The 19,351-nt window shown below is 36.8% G+C and overlaps 1 protein-coding gene across 6 annotated transcripts in view; it reads right to left on the reverse strand.

Moving 5' to 3' along the window:
- Positions 1–19,351, reverse strand: part of dennd5b (DENN/MADD domain containing 5B) — a 38,586-nt gene that overhangs the window by 4,932 nt on the left and 14,303 nt on the right. For 3 of the 6 annotated variants that reach the window (XM_059511153.1, XM_059511152.1, XM_059511151.1), the window contains 14 exons: positions 15,503–15,612; positions 12,728–13,454; positions 10,948–11,135; positions 6,613–7,188; positions 6,216–6,447; positions 4,089–4,239; positions 3,838–3,928; positions 2,604–2,711; positions 2,137–2,268; positions 1,801–1,953; positions 1,631–1,709; positions 811–892; positions 482–610; positions 180–301 (listed from right to left, as the gene is read on the reverse strand). In XM_059511153.1, the coding sequence (XP_059367136.1) occupies positions 180–301; positions 482–610; positions 811–892; positions 1,631–1,709; positions 1,801–1,953; positions 2,137–2,268; positions 2,604–2,711; positions 3,838–3,928; positions 4,089–4,239; positions 6,216–6,447; positions 6,613–7,188; positions 10,948–11,135; positions 12,728–13,454; positions 15,503–15,612 (2,880 nt within the window). The remainder of the gene's footprint in view (positions 1–179; positions 302–481; positions 611–810; positions 893–1,630; positions 1,710–1,800; positions 1,954–2,136; positions 2,269–2,603; positions 2,712–3,837; positions 3,929–4,088; positions 4,240–6,215; positions 6,448–6,612; positions 7,189–10,947; positions 11,136–12,727; positions 13,455–15,502; positions 15,613–19,351) is intronic. The other 3 variants (XM_059511157.1, XM_059511156.1, XM_059511155.1) reach the window with 1 other exon arrangement.

The following is a 19,351-nucleotide window of genomic DNA, read 5'->3' on the forward strand; positions in this document are numbered from 1 at the left end:
CAGAAAAATTCATTCATGCTCCCTGCTGTTTGCCTGAGTGTTTGCATCAAACATAATCACCAAATATTCAAGATTTGGAAGAACAAATGTAGAAAATGTAATATACATCAAGTATGTAGATACAGTCCTGATTTGCATATCTGTACATCTGTGTGTGTCTCTCTTTCTGTGGGACGTACTTATGGTGGTGAAGACGCTGGTAAAGCAGAAGTAGTCCACGGTATTCAGGCTCAAGAGGTGAAAGAGAAACTGCTCTTTTTCCTCTTCGCAACGCAAGAAGGCGTAACGCTTGTACAGCTTCCTGTGGGAACATCGCATACTTAATAACAGGTGCGCTTACTTGAAACGGGTCAGCATGCGTGTGCTTGTTTGCGTCACAGATTCTTGTGATGAGCATGTTTTTGGTGTGTTTGTGGGAGTCTGAAAGCCTTCAGGTGTGTGTGTGAGTGTAGATGGGAGTGTGGATGTGTGTTGCACGTACTTGGTTAAGGCCTGGTTAGACAGCAGCTGTTTGAGATGCTGGGAAAGTAGTTTTTTCTCCAGAGACAGACGGATCCAAGCACGTGCTCGACCTACATCGGTTTTAATCTCTCCCATACTTTGGATGTGTCTGAGAAGTCGAAAAAGAAAGGATGATGAAGAAAGATGGAAAATCAAAAGCAATAATGCAATTCACTATATGTGGGTTGAAGAGGCTGCAAGCAATGCAATCTCTTTTTTAAAAACATCGTCAACTGAATTATACAAACAAAACAATGTAATACGCACTGCGGTATGCAAGATGTAACTGTCTTCAAGCAATAAACACACCTCATATCCTGTATGACTGATACACGCAATGCAGGAAGACCAACACTGGACTCTGGCTTCCGTTTTTCCTGGCCATTAGACGCTGCGGAGCAAGAAACAAACAGTTTTAGCACTTAGAGCAGTTTTAGAAGAAAGACAATCGCTATTTTAAATCCCTTCTTGAGGCACTGTTAGCCTGTTAGCATGTAGCAGTGCTAGGCCTGAAACACAGTCATACTGTATACATGAACACAAACTGTTCTAACTATGCAAACTGAATGCCAAATGCAATTTAAAATACAATTCAAGTGCGTTTTGAAATTACTATAGCAGTTGTGAACATAAACAAATAGCTTATATTTCTCTTTCAGTATTTCTGTGAGAGACACTTAGCAATTCAAAGTCAGCAAAACATGTTTACAACTTAATTAGGTCTTTAAGTTCCCCAAAACAATGAAAAACAAGCTTTAGAAAAAAAAAAAAAAAAGAATATTGTTTTGAGTACAAGTATATTTACACTTTAATATAATGCAGTAATGCTAAATGTTAGCATAACACTTGCAATCAGTATCAAGCATACAAGGCATGACACGTAATTTATCAAATCCTACTTTAATCGCTTTTTTTTTTTTTATACACGACAAATATATCACAAACAAGGTTTAGCATATTGTTTTTACATAATTGAGTTCAGCTAACTACTAGAGGCGCCAAATGACAATTTATGTCATGCGAGATGAACCTCAAATAAATGCAGCCCTACAGAATCTAACACCCCTGAAAGTCGTTCTATAACTTGAGTAGAGTTGTTTCTCGTCTTATGAACTTGTATATATTTTACCTGGAGACTCTGACAGCTGTTCGTTTTTCTCTTCTCTCGTCTGGTAGTGTAATAAATGAGACCACAGCGCAGACTTTCCCTATTAACCAGGATAACAGCACACAGTGATTCCCAGCATTAGCTTGTATGCGTTTTAATGTAAAAAGCATTTCCATTTGTTTGTGTCTCACCTGTTTGACCTGTAGACCGTGGCTCCATATTCTCTCCAGCAGGTCACACAGACTGGCTATGAGTGTGTTCTCCTCCAGGCCAGTGATGTTCACCTCTCCATGTCCCAGTTCAGCAGCCTCTCTGCCCATTTTCTCCACCAACATACGCTTGGTCTGAACATCCATTGATAAACAACATTAAAAACAACATACCAGACAATTCAATCTTGATTGAGTCTAAGGTCTTTAATGCGGCAGACAAGTGGGTCAGACTAGTAACTATGCTCCTTGTTAAAACACACACATTTGTGAACACACACAAATACATCCATCTGTGCATATTAAACTCATCCTGACCTTAATTTTGCATTCTTTCAGTAAACCCTCCACAAACTTCCAGTTGGTCTGAGCGATGACCGCAGGGGACAGGTCTGATAGTTTGGGTTGTCTCAGGTTCTTCCCCAGGCTACGGGCCTCCTGCATGTACTTCTACACAAACAGATCAGGACACAGACATTTAAAAGAGCAGAGTCACTTCAAATGGTTTAATATACCTCACATTCTTTACAGAAACAAGATCTATTGGGGGTTGATTATAAAGCAGAGGATTTTATTCTTTGTTGTGGGGTTTATGATTGCTGAGCGTCTGGGTCGGTAAGCGCTCACTACTCAAAGTCCGTTGTGTGGGAATATCCAGGGGCAGGATTGTGTGCAGCAGAGTTCAAAGGTCACTGTGTGTCTGAGGGGAGGAATCTGGAAGGAGTTTGTTATGGGCATGTTAGGAATGTTTTAAGTCGGTCATATAATGGCAGGCCTCCACATACCAGACAGCAAGCTGAGAAGGACTTTTTAGGCGGTTTAATAGGTGGGGGTGGCGCCTTATCCCACTCCCAGAAAGCCATAGAGTTCTGCAGGAGCAAACACCCCTCCACCTGCCGTGAGGTGGTATGGCCCACACAGCATACAAACACACACAGAAACCATGAAGAAACAATAGAAAAGAAAAAAGCAGCATGCACATGAATGCAAGAAAAGACAAGCAAGAAGACACTTGAAAAAGAAAACGCAAGCTCAGAAGTCAAAGAAAATGGAGACATGTGAAGAAATGAGAACAGGCAAATTGACTAAAACCCCAAGAGGCCTTTGCATTAAGCATGATTCATCAGGAGGCATTTACAAGTCAAATTTCATGTAAATCACTTACAGCCCTGAAGACCATTTATGTGATTCAGACATCAAGAATCTGTGATTTATGGAGAATTACTGTTCATCACATTAACTAGAAGTAATAGCTCACTGAAAATTTTGTAAAATTCCTGAAATTAGAAATAAATGTTTCTTGAAGTGTTTTAATTCCTGTACAAATCATTCTTTTGAAAATCAATCAACCAATCTGATTTACAAAACTGGTCTGGATTATCGATTCAGGGATTCGATTGTAATGGTAAATAACAACTTACACAATATATGGGTTACTTAAGTTTTTTTATTTTACAATTGTTTATGTATCCTAATTATATATATATTTTTAAATTATCTTTCATTTTCATATTTAATTCAATTTATTTTTCTTAATTTCTTTTTTTAATTCTATTACGTTTTTTTGTCAGTATCAGCTAACTAAAAAATAAATGAGTTTACTTAAAGCTTAATTTAAGCTCTCCTCTAATATTTGTATTTTATTTCAGTTACAGAAAACAGTTTTTAATTGTACTAATTTTACATAACAATACCAGTGGAAATGAGCGACAGTTATAGTTTTCAAAATAACTTCTTTTGTGTTCCATGGAAGAAAGTAAGTCTTACAGGTTTGGAACAACATGAGGGTGAGTAAAACAGATTTATCAGTTTTTACTTTGTGATTCTGCCAACAATCAGCTTTATCTACCATCTGACAAATAAGACCCTTGGAAGCTACCAGTATAAAAGAGATGGAAGTAAAAAGACTCAAGATGGAAGGAATTCCATAAAAAGTCTGTGCTAATCAAAGGCTGCACACAGAACAAGATAAAGAGAAAGGAGGAGAGACGCTGAAGAGGAAGAGAGCTGCAGTCTTACCTCTTTGAGGTCGTTGTCCAGCACGAGATGGTCGTTGTGCTGTCTGTGACGGTCCACTCTGCGTTGGGTCGAGCATGTGCGGTTAGACCACCTGATCAAAGAGAGATTCCATTAGTGAAGTGTGACTAAAAACAGATGGATTGCAGCATCTGTTGTAGTTTAAAACAGAGCTTTAGAACTAATATTGACACTGAAGTGTTACATGCCCCACACTGAACAGTCAATCTCTTCTAACAGTGTTGAGGACTCACTTATTGTTGGTGGGCCCTGAGGCGAGCACATCAGTCTGTAGTTTGGGGAAGAAGCCCTGCTGGTATTTTCCTTGACCAATCTTCATATCCAGCAGGTGAGGATGGATGGCTGTGTGGTCGATCTTTCTCAGCCGCTGCTCTATGGCCTGGGCTGGAGAGGAGAAACACAGCTCGAGTGAGAGGGGTTTGTGTTGTGGCAGCTTGAGAATTGTTGAAGCTACAAAACACTGATAATAATAAGCTTGAGGCTAGACTTCCACAACGGCCAAATAAAAGTATTTCTGAGCAATCTGAGTGAGTGGCTTGTTTTTCAAAATAGTATACATTTTCCAAATATAAAATAATATAAATAAAAAATAAGATTAATAAACCAAGTATAATAAATAACTGATAAATAATACCTATTATTATATTATTATAATGTACTTATATAATAATGAAAGCATAAACAATAAGTATTATTGTATTAAGAATAAGAAAATATTATTTATTACTGTTGTGTTCATTTAATATTTTTTTATAAATTAATATAATAACAATTTTACACTTCAGCTTCAATAATGAAACATGACCAGTGTCTTACAGAACCTGAATAAACAATTAGAATTATAAATTATAAATAATAAACAGAGTATGATTGTTACTGCATATTGCAGTCTTCATAAATAATTATACTTTTTCACACAAACTTCAATAAAAAACTATAACTATGCAGTAACTAAGAAAAATAATACAAAGAAATAAGAATTAAAAATAAAATGAATTAATAATAACTGTATTATGATCTAACAACAATTATTTAATTGTATTATTTATTATTATTAAACAGCTATTGTTGCTGTTGCTGTTGTTGATTAGCCTAACAGGAAAAAACAAGTTGCTACAGAAGTTGTACAGTGCATTAGAATTAAAAAGTTTCATTGATTCTTTCCAGAAATTGGAATAAATTCAAACCTTGTTTTCATACGAACATACTCATTTACTGCCTAGCATTTTAATGGTGCAATTTAACAATCAACTTTATGACTTCCAGAGTGCACTTTGTTTCTGAAAATGTTGGGCATCTTTTAAAAAGCATATGTGGGCAGTTTGCCAGATTTTTTTTTAAGTCAGAACAGCAGCATCCATCTTCCAATAGTGACCTTCAGTGTGACAAGAGGTTATTGACCTAACAATGGTACTGAGGGCTTAGCGAGCAGAACCACACTCAACAATATTCAGCGCACATACACACACACACAGGTTTCCCAAGACGACACAATACAGCCACGCCAGGCACCCCTTCTTTTCTTTTCAGCATCTGGCAGCCTTTCAAAAGCGCTCCATTCATATGACTCATTTGAGGACACACTCTTCACTTCTTTTATTCTGTGCTCCTCTCCTCATTTTTCAATCACTTGGCAGGTCTCTCTTTCTCCCCCCGTCTCCTCGGCCCATCAGCCGCCCTCTTGAACTGTCACTCTCTATAATCATTTGGGCACATATGCAGCAGCTTTTTTTTTTCTACAGGCTTCATTAAAATTGAAATACACAATTTGCAGTGACAGATAAATGACTGGGGAATCACCATGGGATCAGAAAAAGAATGATGAAAGGTGCTCTTCTGAGGATGCGATTGCACAAAAATGCGAAGACATTTTCAATGCAGCAAAACACAACGATTTCAGAATCAGTTTATAGAGACAAAGAACCCCGAACACGGTATAAACCACCCAACAGTAAAATCATTTCAAAGACCTCAAAATTTAATCAAGATTTGATCATCATCGCATTGCACTCCTTTTTACTTGCACACAACCGTACAAGTTTAGGGGTTTTATTTTTTAATTAATAATTTTATTTTATCAAGGATGCATTAAACTGACAACACAAAAGTCACTTAAAGGATATTTATAAAGTTACAAAAGATTTCTCTTTCCAAAAAATGCTGGTCTTTTTTCTGTTTCCTGTAAGTAATATTCTATTGATAATAATTAATAATTATATTATTGAACCCTAAATCAACATATTAGAATGATTTCTGAAGGATGAAGCACGTCACACAGAAAAATAACTGCACCATAGAAATAAATTACATTTTAAAATAACTAAAAATATTGTTTTTTTTCCATTTTCAATGTTTCTTACCCGACTCTTTGAGAAAGGTGCATTTCTGGTAAACAGATGAGCGCAAGCTTGGTGCGCGAACATTGTAGAGACGGGCCTTCTCAATGCGTCCGTCAAACACTCGAAGGAGGGGCTCCTTCTCCTCCCACTGAGAAATGATCTTGTTGTCGATGAAGGTGGCAAACATTTGCGTTTCGATGAAATGGGACAGGAAGGGCAAGTACGGTTCCGGCTGGTCCGAAAGGAATGAGGCCTAAAGAGAAATCAAATGAAAGAACTTATATGGAGGTACCATCTGAAACTTTTGATGAAAACTCTGCTACAAGACCAAGACAAAAGGGCCGAACTAAACTACAAACAAAAACATTAAGAGCGTGTCTAAGAAGTTTTACTAATAAGTGTGTAGAATGTAAGTCACCTTGTCAAAGTTGTGCATTTGCTCTCTATTGGTCAGCCAGGACTCCAAATCTGGCGAGTTCTGAATCACAAACGACTCGTAGTCCGCGAACATTGTGGCAAAGCGTGCAGCGAACACCTCCCTCAGCTGCACGTTCAGTTTAGCGTTCCTCAGCTCCTCTTCCTCGACAGGAGACTTTCCTCCAACGCCCTCCTCCCCTACAGCTTTCTGCCCCGCTGCCAATGCCTCCAGACGGGCCACTTTCACCCCTGTCCTTTTGGCCAGAGCCTGCAGACGCTCCAGAGTCGGGTTGCCCTGAAGAAGCTCCAGCACGTCCAGCGCCTCTCCACCAAGGTTGCCGTTCTTTCGGTCATCCACCAACTCACTCAGGGATGTGCTCTTCAGGTCTTTCTCCAGCACGGAGGTCTGCGAGCTCACAGCTGGTTCAGAGGAGGTGTTGCCCCCCTCAGGAGACAAACCAAAACTTAGCAATACCTCACTGAGTTCCTGGATGAATTCGGTCTTGTTGGGGAACTGAGGGAAGTCTTCAGGCAACTCGATGTAGTGGTTGTCGATGTCAACAAAACACAGGTTCGCCTGAGGAGAGAAAGAAGCCGAGCAAAAATGAACATTTATGTGGCTTCAAGCCACACATCGAAGTCTGCAATTGTAGTTTAAGTTTTGCTGTGCAACACTTTTATTATTTGTTATTAGATGTCACCAGGCTGATTTTTCTGCAATTACACTTCAGCCTGAAGTATAATGCAACATTAAACAATGTTGTGACAAAGGAAATTTGTTTGTGTGTGTGTATTGACAAATGAGTGTTTTTAAATGCTTTTAAGTAAAACATTTTAAAATGTACTTTATTATATATACAGTCAAACCAAAAATTATTCAGACATTTTTTTTAGTAGTGGGTGCAGTTCATTTATGTAAGAGAGGATAGCAAAATAAAGTAAACTGTGACATATTATACCCAAAAATTCTTCATACATTTGACAAAGTAAAACTGATAATAATTTGGGACCAAAAACTATTCAGACACTTTGACCATAGCATGTTCTGCTTAACCCTTTGGCCCTCTTCGTTTGGGAGTCACACTTAACTTCTTTGCGGTCAAAAGTGACCGAAGCCTTGAAATGTTACTTTTTGTTTCCTTCAGGAAAACCAATGTAATATATTTTTGTTCAATAATATTTTTTGATTATTATTTATGATTTTTAGGGAATTTTATGATACTGTGCAATATTTATACCATTTTAATGAGCTATTTTCTCCATTAGAATTAATATATATATTTTTTATCTCTTTATTTATTTACTATTTTTTCTTATAAATGCAATAGTTCACATTAAAATAGAGTGAAAGCATTTAAAATCCATTTTTTGATGTGAGAATTGGGCAATCTGGAGGCATTAAAAAAGTAAAAACTTAATGTTGCGTAACCTCTTGTATTAGCACCCTATATAGATATATACAGAGGCTTTTGGATTCCCATAGTTTTTTAGACCTCATCTCTTCATTTTTTTAGGTTTTGCATTTAGATCTATATCTAGACATTCTAAAAGATTACTTTTTGTCAAGGTTTAGATATTTTTGTTTAAATAAGTATCAAGTTTTACATTATGATTACAGTCAAACATTAAAATCTTGTTAGAAAGGGAACACATAGAAAGCATTTTTGTTACTCAGTATTTGATAATTGAAAAATCTGACAAAATAAGGAATGAAAAGTGATCATTCAGAACACTATACAAACATTTTGTAATTAATTCATATTTTATACAATGTACTTAAATGTTAGAGAGAGAGAATGAGAATCTCTTTTGGATTTTTTGATTCATGATTCATTGATTTTATTTCAATAGCTTGAAAAAATATATATTTTATTCTGAAGCAGTCTTATAAGTTCATGTGTGTGTGCGTGTATGTATAAGAGAGAGAGATAGAAAGCAAGCCTTTTGTTTTTTTGTTTTCATTTATTGATTTCACATATTCTCACAATGTGCTCTCTTGCAGTCTTACCGGTTCATTTCTATGTGTGTGTGAGTGTGTGTGAGAGAGAGAGAGCCCCTTTTGTATTTTTTCCATTTATTGATTGGTGTCTATTTTGCACTCCTGATATTCTGGAGAGTCACCCCTTGATTGCTGCACACTTTTTTCCTGACCAGTGGCTGATTTGTAGTTTGTACCACCAAAACATTTTTTCATATTTCCCATTCATTTCCTATGTCGGTCATTTTTGACTGCGAAGAAGGTAAGTGTGACTATTTTTTTTTGGACCCTTTAACACATCCAAATCATGTCCATGATTTTTTTGTGTGTTCATTTTGCTAATGTGACAAAAGTCACCAAGTGTCATCTCATTCCGTTGAAGCTACGATTTTTTAAATTTCAAAATATAAAAATTTTCGGTCAAAAATGACCGAAGAGGGCCAGAGGTTCTAATCTAACTATGTACTTAAATTTAATTCAACCTAATTTATTACATACCTTTCTATCAAAGTTATCTGACATTATCAAGATGAATTTGTTTTGACAATTATATAATGTAATGTAATATAATACAATATAATAATTTAATTTATGATATATAATTTTTGAAATGTTTTATTTAGTATAATATAATTATTTAATACCAAAAATGTATGGTTCTTGGTTAAAAAAAAAAAAAAAATGTAATCCAAAATAATTGCCTGGCAAACTAATCACTACATGAACATGAAGATTACATTATAAGCCAACTTCATTGTGATGTGCCAAACAAAGAATTGTCCAAAACAAATGCATGCTGGGAAATTCCAGTATTCAAACAAACACACACACACACACACACATTGACCCAAGGTGCAACAGAAATCATCAGCTGTACTGACCTAATAACATAAGCCAACATCTGGAATTAGGTTAAATCAATCCAGTGGATCATTAGAAATCTCACTGTGTGACACACTGATGTTCAGTCACATGCAGCTGATGCAGTCAAAATGCCCTCAAGTGAGTGTGTGAGAGTGACCTTGTTGCTGTAAAAATAAATCACTCAAGCAGAACTATCCGTTCTGTCAGGCCACAATGCTGACAGCCTGTCACAAACCAGCATTCGGTCCAGTATGTATGTGTTAGACCCAGCTAAATAAAAACACTACATATTTTTTCCTATTAAAAATTCTAATAACTTTAGGCTCTGTCTTCATTTAATATGAGTGCATATAATTTGAAATGTGTGTGAGATTTCTTTGTGTACTTTTTTAAATGTCTCCTTTTACACTGCTACATGAACATGAGTGTGTGCATATATGTTTGCGCACATGTAGGTTTGTCTTGTGCTGTAAATATGCATCTAACACCCACTGCATACTAATACTGTTACTGATCAGAAGAATCCTGTTCTAAAATGGGTAAAAACAATGGACAATTGCTGAAGCATAATCATTTAACTAAATGTCACTGTTAGCCATACTTCAAGTGCTGTTACACAAGGACATATCAGAAAACCTCAAGAGGTTTTAAAGCAAGGAAACAGTTGTGAGGAGAGCTGTATCCAGCCTCAAGAGATGCCTACGGAAATGGCATCCCAAAATACCCCGTAACAAGGTCAGTTTAAAAAAGATGGTGGATGAGGCAAAATGTAAATAACAATTGATAATCATTTTATTGCATCGATTAAATTTCTCAATATATGAGTGCTCTTGTTTTTGTTTTGTTTTTTACTAGAGAATTATTTCTATTTCTATTATTAGTTAACGAATCAACATAAGAGAAGTTTTTCAAAAATATTTCAGAATCCCACCGACCCCCAAACTTTTAAACATTAACTTACATAAGCAAACAGAAACACAAAAGTGATGCAGTAAAATGGAAACCCATGTTGTTTCCCCAAAATGAGCCATCTCCTCTCTTGCTCCCCTTCGATCTCGCTCTAGATGCCATAAGTCTTTTTTTCTGGGTCAGAGTGACTTCAAAGAGAATGCATAGCAGGAAATCTGGATGCTGAGTTACGGAAAATGGGATTTAGGGATGAGGATGTGGGGAAGCCTTGCAGTCTCCAGACGGACAAACCATGAATAAATAACCTCTGCTAAGAATTCTGATCCTAATGCAACACTGAAGCTAAAGTAACACATCAGACATGAATGAGAAATAAGAGGGAAACCAGGACTGTAAAAGAAGAGCCTCATACTCCTCAGGCTATTTTCAGCAAAGGCCTCTGGTGCTTTTTAAAGGCATTGAGGGCATTCTAATATGAAAAGTTATAAAGCGTCTTAAAAAAACAGCCCACTTGATGGAGGCATCCACATGCCAGGGATTTCTAAGAGGCTGTGGTGAGAAAAAGTGTGTGAATGTGCAGGTTACCTCTTGAGGCAGCTCTAGTTTGGAGCGGTCCGTGCCCTCTTTAGACTGCAGGCCCATGAGATACGGCACAGGGGCGTCCAGGAAGTGCAGAAGTGAAGCAGGAAGGATGGGCACATACACATGCTGCCACTGGAACGGGAACAGCAACGTTGTTATTCCCTCTGCAACCACCATGAGCCTCTGGTAATCTAGATGTACACAGACAAAATGAGAAGTCAAATTATTTACATTTACATTTATTCATTTAGCTGACGCCAAAGCGACTTACAATTGCTATATATGTCAGAGGTCGCACGCCTCTGGAGCAACTAGGGGTTAAGTGTCTTGCTCAGGGACACACTGGCGGTTCACAGTGGATTCGAACCCGGGTCTCCCACACCACAGGCATGCGTCTTATCCACTGCGCTAACACCACCCCAACAACTTCAAATCACACAAAAAAAATAAATAAACGATAAAGAAATCAAATAAAAAACGTTTTACTTTTGTAATGTCTATTTGAAGCTTTCTCAAAACATTCTCAGACAAATTTGATGTGTGATTAATTTAAATTAATAAATTACTTTACATCCCTAGTATATAGTTTATTTTGTCAATATAAAAGGTAATTATTGTTTTTCCCTAATATAGTATATATATGCATAACAGTGAAGATTGTAACCATAAATAAAGTCGAAATTCCTAAAACTGACTCAAATCTGTTTTACTGAATCAAAGTCATTTTTCTACTTTCCTTTGGCACTTGATGATGGTTAAGTCTGGACCCTTAGATGAAAAGCAACTTGTCACAAAATTCTCTATGGTGGACTTACTAAAACAGGGCAATGTTATTATAAATAGATGTTTCTCATAAAAATATCATCATTTGTTTATATGGAGAACAGTCAGAGGAATTCATTAGCATGTGTATCAGATTGTGTTTACTGAAAAGCATATGTGCTGCAGCAGGGTAATGTAATATTCATTAGGCTCCTCCACATTCACTCAGTCTCCACATCAAAGGCCCTGCAAAGATGCACTTGCCAGCATCAAAACTCAAATTTAAATGCTTAAATAAGAGATTGACTGATGTGCATACAGTGAATACTTGAGTCAAACACAAACATCCTGTAAGCTTGATATAAATGTAGAGCTTGTCAGTTGGTTAATACATTTGAAATGGAATTAATTAAACCACATAATTATCATAGTATTAAGACCATTAATCATTAGAAATAGACACATAAAGTCAATATATAGTTTGGAAACTGCATCACTGTAATAAATACATAAATAAGTCTATATTTTGTATTTATTTTATCATGTAATAATAGTAAAAAAAATACAATTAAATAAAGAAAACAAAACCAAACCAAATAAAACAAAAGCACTATGCACCAAACAAAAGCAAACAAACCAAGGTGAAAGCAAACGAAACCAGGCACAACCAAACAAAACCAAGCCAAATGAAAGCAAACAAATCCAAACAAAACCGACCGGAACAAAAGGAAAGCAAAATAAAACATTCTAAACCAAACTAATATGAACAAAACCAGTCAAAACCAAACAGAATGAAAGCAAACAAAAGCAAGACCAAACTGAAAACCAAATGAACTAAACCAAATGAAACGAGCGGAACACACAAAATTACATGAAAGCCAACAAAAAGAGATACCAAACAAGTATTAACAAAACAAACAAAAGCAACAGAACCAAACACAAGTGGATAAATCTGGACTAGGCAGGTGCACACAAAGAAGACCAAACAAAACAAAACCACATTTCCTGAGCTAAAACTTACCTTGTGAGTAGAGAAGGATCTGCATCTCTAGTAGGACACATGTAAAAATCTGCACCAGATTTTCCACTCCCAACAACTGGAAGGCCTTACTCAGTGGGAAATCAGCCAACGGCAGCTCCCCGACACCAGGCCTCTGGCACAGGATAGGTTCATAGACTCCGTGGAACTTTAAAGAGCGTCCAGGCGGCGGCAAAGGTACTTCATAGAGGATGTTGTAGATGTAGCTTTCCAAAGGAAGTGGGGGTGGCTGATTGGAGATGACAGCGCGGTGCACCTGGGACAGGAAGCGTTTACAGGCGTGCATGAAGGGCATGGGTGTGATTAGACACATAGCTTTGGACACGTACAGAGTGTCGCGAACAGAATCGTAGCCTTCACCGGAGCAGCCACAGCTTCTGCGGCCCCCTTGTGAGCAGGAAGTTGAGGAACGAGACTCAACTTCATCCAGGCTGCTGGCTAAAGAGTCCATACTAGAGGAGGATGAGGATGATGAGGAAGAGGATGATGACGAAGGGCAGTTATGGGCAGATGCATTATGGTCTGCTTGGTGCATCTGGTGTAGCGTCTGCATGGCAGAGCAGATCTGAGGACTGGTCACCTCCTCGTAGAAGGTGTGAACGAAACCATACATGCGAGATCCATCTTCTCTTGTGATGAGGAACGAGTGGAACTGTGGGGTACGACTATCACGCTGTGTTCGGAATGACAGACCTTTGGGCATGCAGAGCTGAAGAGAAAGAGAGAGAAAATGACTTGTTGCTTCAGTAACTACATATTTATTAATGTGGCCTTTACTGTGCATTTTTATATATGCAGGGCTTCTACTGTTTACATTTTCAGCAACATCAAAAAACAAAGTTAACCTTAGCACTACACTGAGGGAAAAAAAATTATTAACATGAGCACAAAAAAGTACCAAACCAAAGTACCATGTTTTCTTTTTCTTTTTTTGTAAATATTTATCTGGTTGTTTGCTTGGTTATATAAATATATATGAACAACAAAATTTGCTCCAGCTTTTAAATAAATAAATATTTACAAGCTTGTGAACTGGAGTTTTTATTATTATTATAATAATAATAATAATAATAATTATTATTATTATTATTATTATTATTATTATTATTATTATACGTGAAGAGACTGTTGCCAGAAGACATAAAGCCAAGCACATTATATGTTTTGGATGATTGATTTTCCTCTTACTCTGCTTTACTTTAATGGATGTGCAGTGAGAGATGGCACCTGTTAAAAGTTGTCTGGTCAATATGTTTAATACATGCAGTACATTCCTCAAGATTTTATACAAATTACAGGGGAGCAATTCACCATTCATTTGTTACTACGTAAAAGCTTATAAACACAAAATATTGCATTGATAAAAAGGGGTACAGTACATTTTTGGCATGTTTTCTTCACTACACAAAGCAAAAATGGAATGCTTTTTCACCTACTCTTCTACTTCGCTCATTTACGCAGCACCATGTTGAGTGAATATTGTAACTTGTTAACATGTTATCAAAATGAAGTGTCATTCAAATGCCAGCTAAAATAGGCAAGAACTGAAACAATAGAAAAAAGGAGGGAGAGAGAGAAAAAGGACAGAGAACAAAAGAGTGCAGAAGTGAAAAGAGCCAAGAGTGGAATTGAAAAATCTAAGTAATCACCGTGGGAATTTTATCCAGACCTTGGAGGACTGGGAACTGAAATTAAGTTCTGTGATTGCAAGCTGTCTTTCAAGCACTTTGGATGTGTGTTTGTGTGTGTGTAGTTTTATGTGCAAACCCCTGTAGACAGGAGACTGTCTTTGAAAGATGACTAAACAGGAACGTCATTACGTGTTTGTTTTTTTTCTCAAATGATGTGATGCCACCGTGACTGGCAGCGCTGAACACTTCAGATGTTCCTTTTACAGAGCAAGAACATGCACAATGAGCCGTTTCCATGCTGATGTAAGCAGAGAGCCTGGGTTAAATAATTGATGCTGGTGTCACTAATGCCAAGCATCCGTTTACGTTTGCTGATGGAAAAAAACGACCTTGCAGCACAGAAACGATAGGTCAGAGGTTTTCGTTACCTCTGCATGCTCTGGGACGGTAACACAAACCCTTCAGCTGATCACTGCATGCAACCACAGAGTGAGTGAGAGTCTCTGTGTACACGTTATGACACTCCAAATCAATGCAGATACAGATCTTTCTTATGACTAATGTGAGAAATATTGAAACTGTGTGTGGGAAACTTTATTTGAAACAGAAAACAAACAAGTTTAGATGAGTCGGACATGATAAATTTATTATCAAGTCTCAGCATGCTCTGAAAGGCAAGTGTCCCAGACGTACTTAAAAAAAAAAAAACCATAAAAAAAAGCACATCACAAAAAAATCTAAACAAACAAACACAAAAACAATAATAAAACAAAATAAATGAATAATATAAAACGTAAAACAAAACAATAGAATGAAACAAAACAAACAATGAAACAAACAAAAACAAAACAAAAAAAAACACTAAAAACAAAAAAACACAAAATAAGAATAAACTAAATAAAACTCCAAACAAAACAACAGAATGATACAAAACAAAAGAATGAAACAAAACTCTAAAACAAAAGGGGAAAAAAACATGTTTGCAGAAAGCAAGTACAAAACAAATTGCATGATATAAAACAAAAGAATGATATAAAACATTAAAAACATTCAAATCACTGCTGGAGGTATTAAATCAAAGGCGTAAACTAAAGAGGTAAAGGTTTCAAGTACTGAAGCCACTTACCATGTTGACAGCAACCTGGTCAAATGGGTTGCACTCGATGTTCTCTGGGTAGTGGGCAAGCACTTTGGATTTAAAGGTCCTTTTGAGGGGGCTCTGGTCAAAGTTTTCCCCTGCAGAGAGAAAATTAATAAGTATTAAGGAGAGTAGAGGATTGGAAACATCTTTTAAAATATTCATAAGTTTTAAAATGCAAAAGCTATGGTACAAGTGCTGAATTTTATACATGGTCGTAAATAAGAAGAGGTTTGTCATGAGTCTAAGCTACACTCCATTAAACTGATAAAAGTTTCATGGTTTTGCCACTAAACTGCAAGGCCTTTTGAGAGGATGGATATCCAAGTAAACAAGTTACATCTGCTTAGTTGTACAGAACCATAAGGTGTTTACTTGAATGTACATTTCAACAGTTAAATAAAACTTACATTACTCTAACACACATTTCACACCTTCTTTTGATAGCTTAATAACTTATTGAAACAAACATTTCTGTGACATGTTTACTACAGCTCTCTCAGGTAAGTTGGACAGAGTAATCCACTTGTATTTCCCATGTAAATGTGACCCAGATAAGACACCTGTCTCTGAGGGGATAGTGTTGGTCTAATCTCAACATACTTACAAACACATCTGGGTTTTTTCACCAATATCAGCAGCATTCATTCCCCCCTCATTTACCCCAAAATAAGAGTGTGATAATTGATTAATGTTATGCTGAGAAATACATTTCTATCATGACAAAACAATTTATGCAAAAGATTTTAGCATGGTAATGGATACGACAATGTTAATGTATTTGGTCCCAGTGGAATAAATCTGCTATGCTGCTGTATTGCTGCTGCTGGTTATTGCTGTTGTTGTAGATAATTGCTGTTGCTTTAGCAAAGCAAGTACAGCAACTTGCTATTCATACGCTGATATGGTGCTGCGAGTATTAAAGGGTTAGTTCACCCAAATATTAAAATTATGTCATTAACTCACCCTCATGTCGTTCCAAACCCGTAAGACCTCCGTTCATCTTCAGAACACAGTTTAAGATATTTTAGATTTAGTCCGAAAACTTTCTGTCCCTCCATTGAAGCTGTGTGTACGGTATACTGTCCATGTCCAGAAAAGTAATAAAAACATCAAAGTAGTCCATGTGACATCAGAGGGTCAGTTAGAATTTTTTGAAGCATCGAAAATACATTTTGGTCCAAAAATAGCAAAAACTACGACTTTATTCAGCATTGTCTTCTCTTCCGTGTCTGTTGTGAGCGAGTTCAAAACACTGCAGTTAAGTGATATCCGGTTCACGAACGAATCACTCGATGTAACCGGATCTTCTTGAACCAGTTCACCAAATCAAACTGAATCGTTTGAAACAGTTCGCGTCTCCAATACGCATTAATCCACAAATGACTTAAGCTGTTAACTTTTTTAACATGGCTGACACTCCCTCTGAGTTAAAACAAACCAATATCCCGGAGTAATTCATGTACTCAAACAGTACACTGACTGAATTGCTGTGAAGAGAGAACTGAAGATGAACACCGAGCCGAGCCAGATAACGAACAAAAGATTGACTTCACGAGTCAAGAACCGGTTGCATCGGTTTTCGGATCACCAGTAGTGATTGGAAGTTCGGTTCTTTTCTGCAAACCGGTTCTTTCGGACAGTTCGATTCAATAAACTGGTTGAAGAAAAAGGTTCACCGGTTCTTTTGTACTCAACGTAATGACGTCATTGGCGATGATTGTCGTTGATTCAAGCCCTGGTTTACCCGTGCTCATAACATTAGCACAGAATCAATTCAGAATCAATCACCAAAAGAATCAGTTCAGTTCAGACGCTCTGTGTGTCAGTCTGCTTCACGCTGAATCACACGTTCATCTTCAGTTCTCTCTCCACAGCGGTTCAGTCAGTGTGCTGTTTGAGTACATGAATTACTCTGGGATATTTTTTTTTTAGCTCAGAGAGAGTGTCAGCCACATTAAAAAAGTTAACAGCTTCATTTGTAGATTAATGCGTATTGGAGACGCGAACCGTTTCAAACGATTCAGTTTGATTTGGTGAACTGGTTCAAGAAGATCCGGTTACATCGAGTGATTAGTTCACAAACCGGATATCACTACACTGTTGTGTTTTAACTCGCTGACAACAGACCCGGAAGAGAGGACAATGCGGAGTAAAGTTGTAGTTTTTGCTATTTTTGGACCAAAATGTATTTTTGATGAACTGTTCTGGACATGGACAGTATACCGTGCATACACTTTCAATGGAGGGACAGAAAGCTCTCGGACTAAATTTTCATTTTTCGGTGAGCTAACCCTTTAAGACATACTGCTGCTGCACAAATAGCATATAAAATAACCCATAGCATATCTATACAGGTGGAGCTGGGGAAGGTGGAGGGTTTCAGAGTTTCAAAAGGGTTTCAAAGCATACTGCAAACTAGGGCTCCAAAAAGAATCGATTCCTCGATTCCGAGGCGTTGGGAATCGAGAGTCGATTCCAAAGGTTGGAATCCATCAAGGGGAATCGACTCCTCATTCAGAGTATTTTTCAGTTCAACAAAGCTTATCTATGGGTGTCTCTCTAACGGAAGGCTACATCCGACAAAGGCTGCACACATTTAAATTCACGAAAATAAACAAAGAAAACGAGCCGGCACTGATCATTTGAATTTAACCACTTCAGCTGTTATTTTGATTTTTTGAGAATTAGGCATATGCAATATTGGACCCACCGGTGGGTCCCCAGAGTTGATGTGGTTAAGGATGTAGCCTTTCGTTTCAGAAGCACAATTAACCCAAGCAATTATTTTCAATTATATATATATAGATCAGTGGACGAGAGCGCATCTGATTGACAGAGCTCTATCAGTCATTAATGTTCTGGTTATTTTGTTTCAGTGTACGGTTTGTTAATATTGTGCAAAGTATACAAAGTAAACTTCATCATTCAGCTGAACTGTGCACATTTATTGTAGACACTTCATATCTTATTTAATGCGATAAACACATTAGTGACACGGGCAAAGCTGAAAAAAAAACTAAAATTTTCGTATCGTCATTTTTTTTTTCTTCAGCTTCATATTATAGGAAGGATACATTATACGACCTATCCTGCAGTCATCATGGTGAGATTAGGTTCCTTTTAATCAAAAAAAAAAAAAAAAAAAAAAGAATCGAAACCAATAGTGAGGAATCGATTCTTGGAATCGATTCCATTCGATTCCAGGACCAGGAATTGGAATCAAAATCATCCCTACTGCAAACTGCTTTAGCAAATGCTAACCAGCCATTTAAATGTAAAGCAGCAAGCTCATTGGCTGCGTATGTGACATGAACCAATCAGCTTGAGCCACGGTTTGTGTGTGTTCTCTGCTGTGTGTGTGCACTTTGGATGGTTTAAATTACAAATAAAGTACAAATTCTGAGTATGGGTCACCATACTTGGCTGAATGTCACGTCACTTTCACATTTTTTTTAAATATATATAATAAATGTTACTAATAAACATTTTTTTATATATGCACAATATGTTTAGGATATAAAATAAATTTTAAGATTTATTTTAGTGAATCATAAGCAGAAAAGTAGATTTATAGTTAGCGGTTTTGCTTTAATATTGAAAACTATTTATATTTCAGTTTCATACTTTGGTTATTGCTTTCAAGAGTTATTGTTATTATCATATGCTCATTTAAATTTGCACATTTTTTTAATGATAACACTGGGTAAAAATTTTGAATACCCAATTAAATTATAGGAAAGGTTGATTGATTATCAAAACAGTATTAAAAGGGATTTTCAAACTTTATTTACATATTTGAACCTATATTTTTCAATTGAGGCTTGACGTGTAGAG

The sequence above is a fragment of the Carassius carassius genome, chromosome 26, assembly GCF_963082965.1.
Source record: "Carassius carassius chromosome 26, fCarCar2.1, whole genome shotgun sequence".
Lineage (NCBI taxonomy): Eukaryota > Metazoa > Chordata > Actinopteri > Cypriniformes > Cyprinidae > Carassius > Carassius carassius.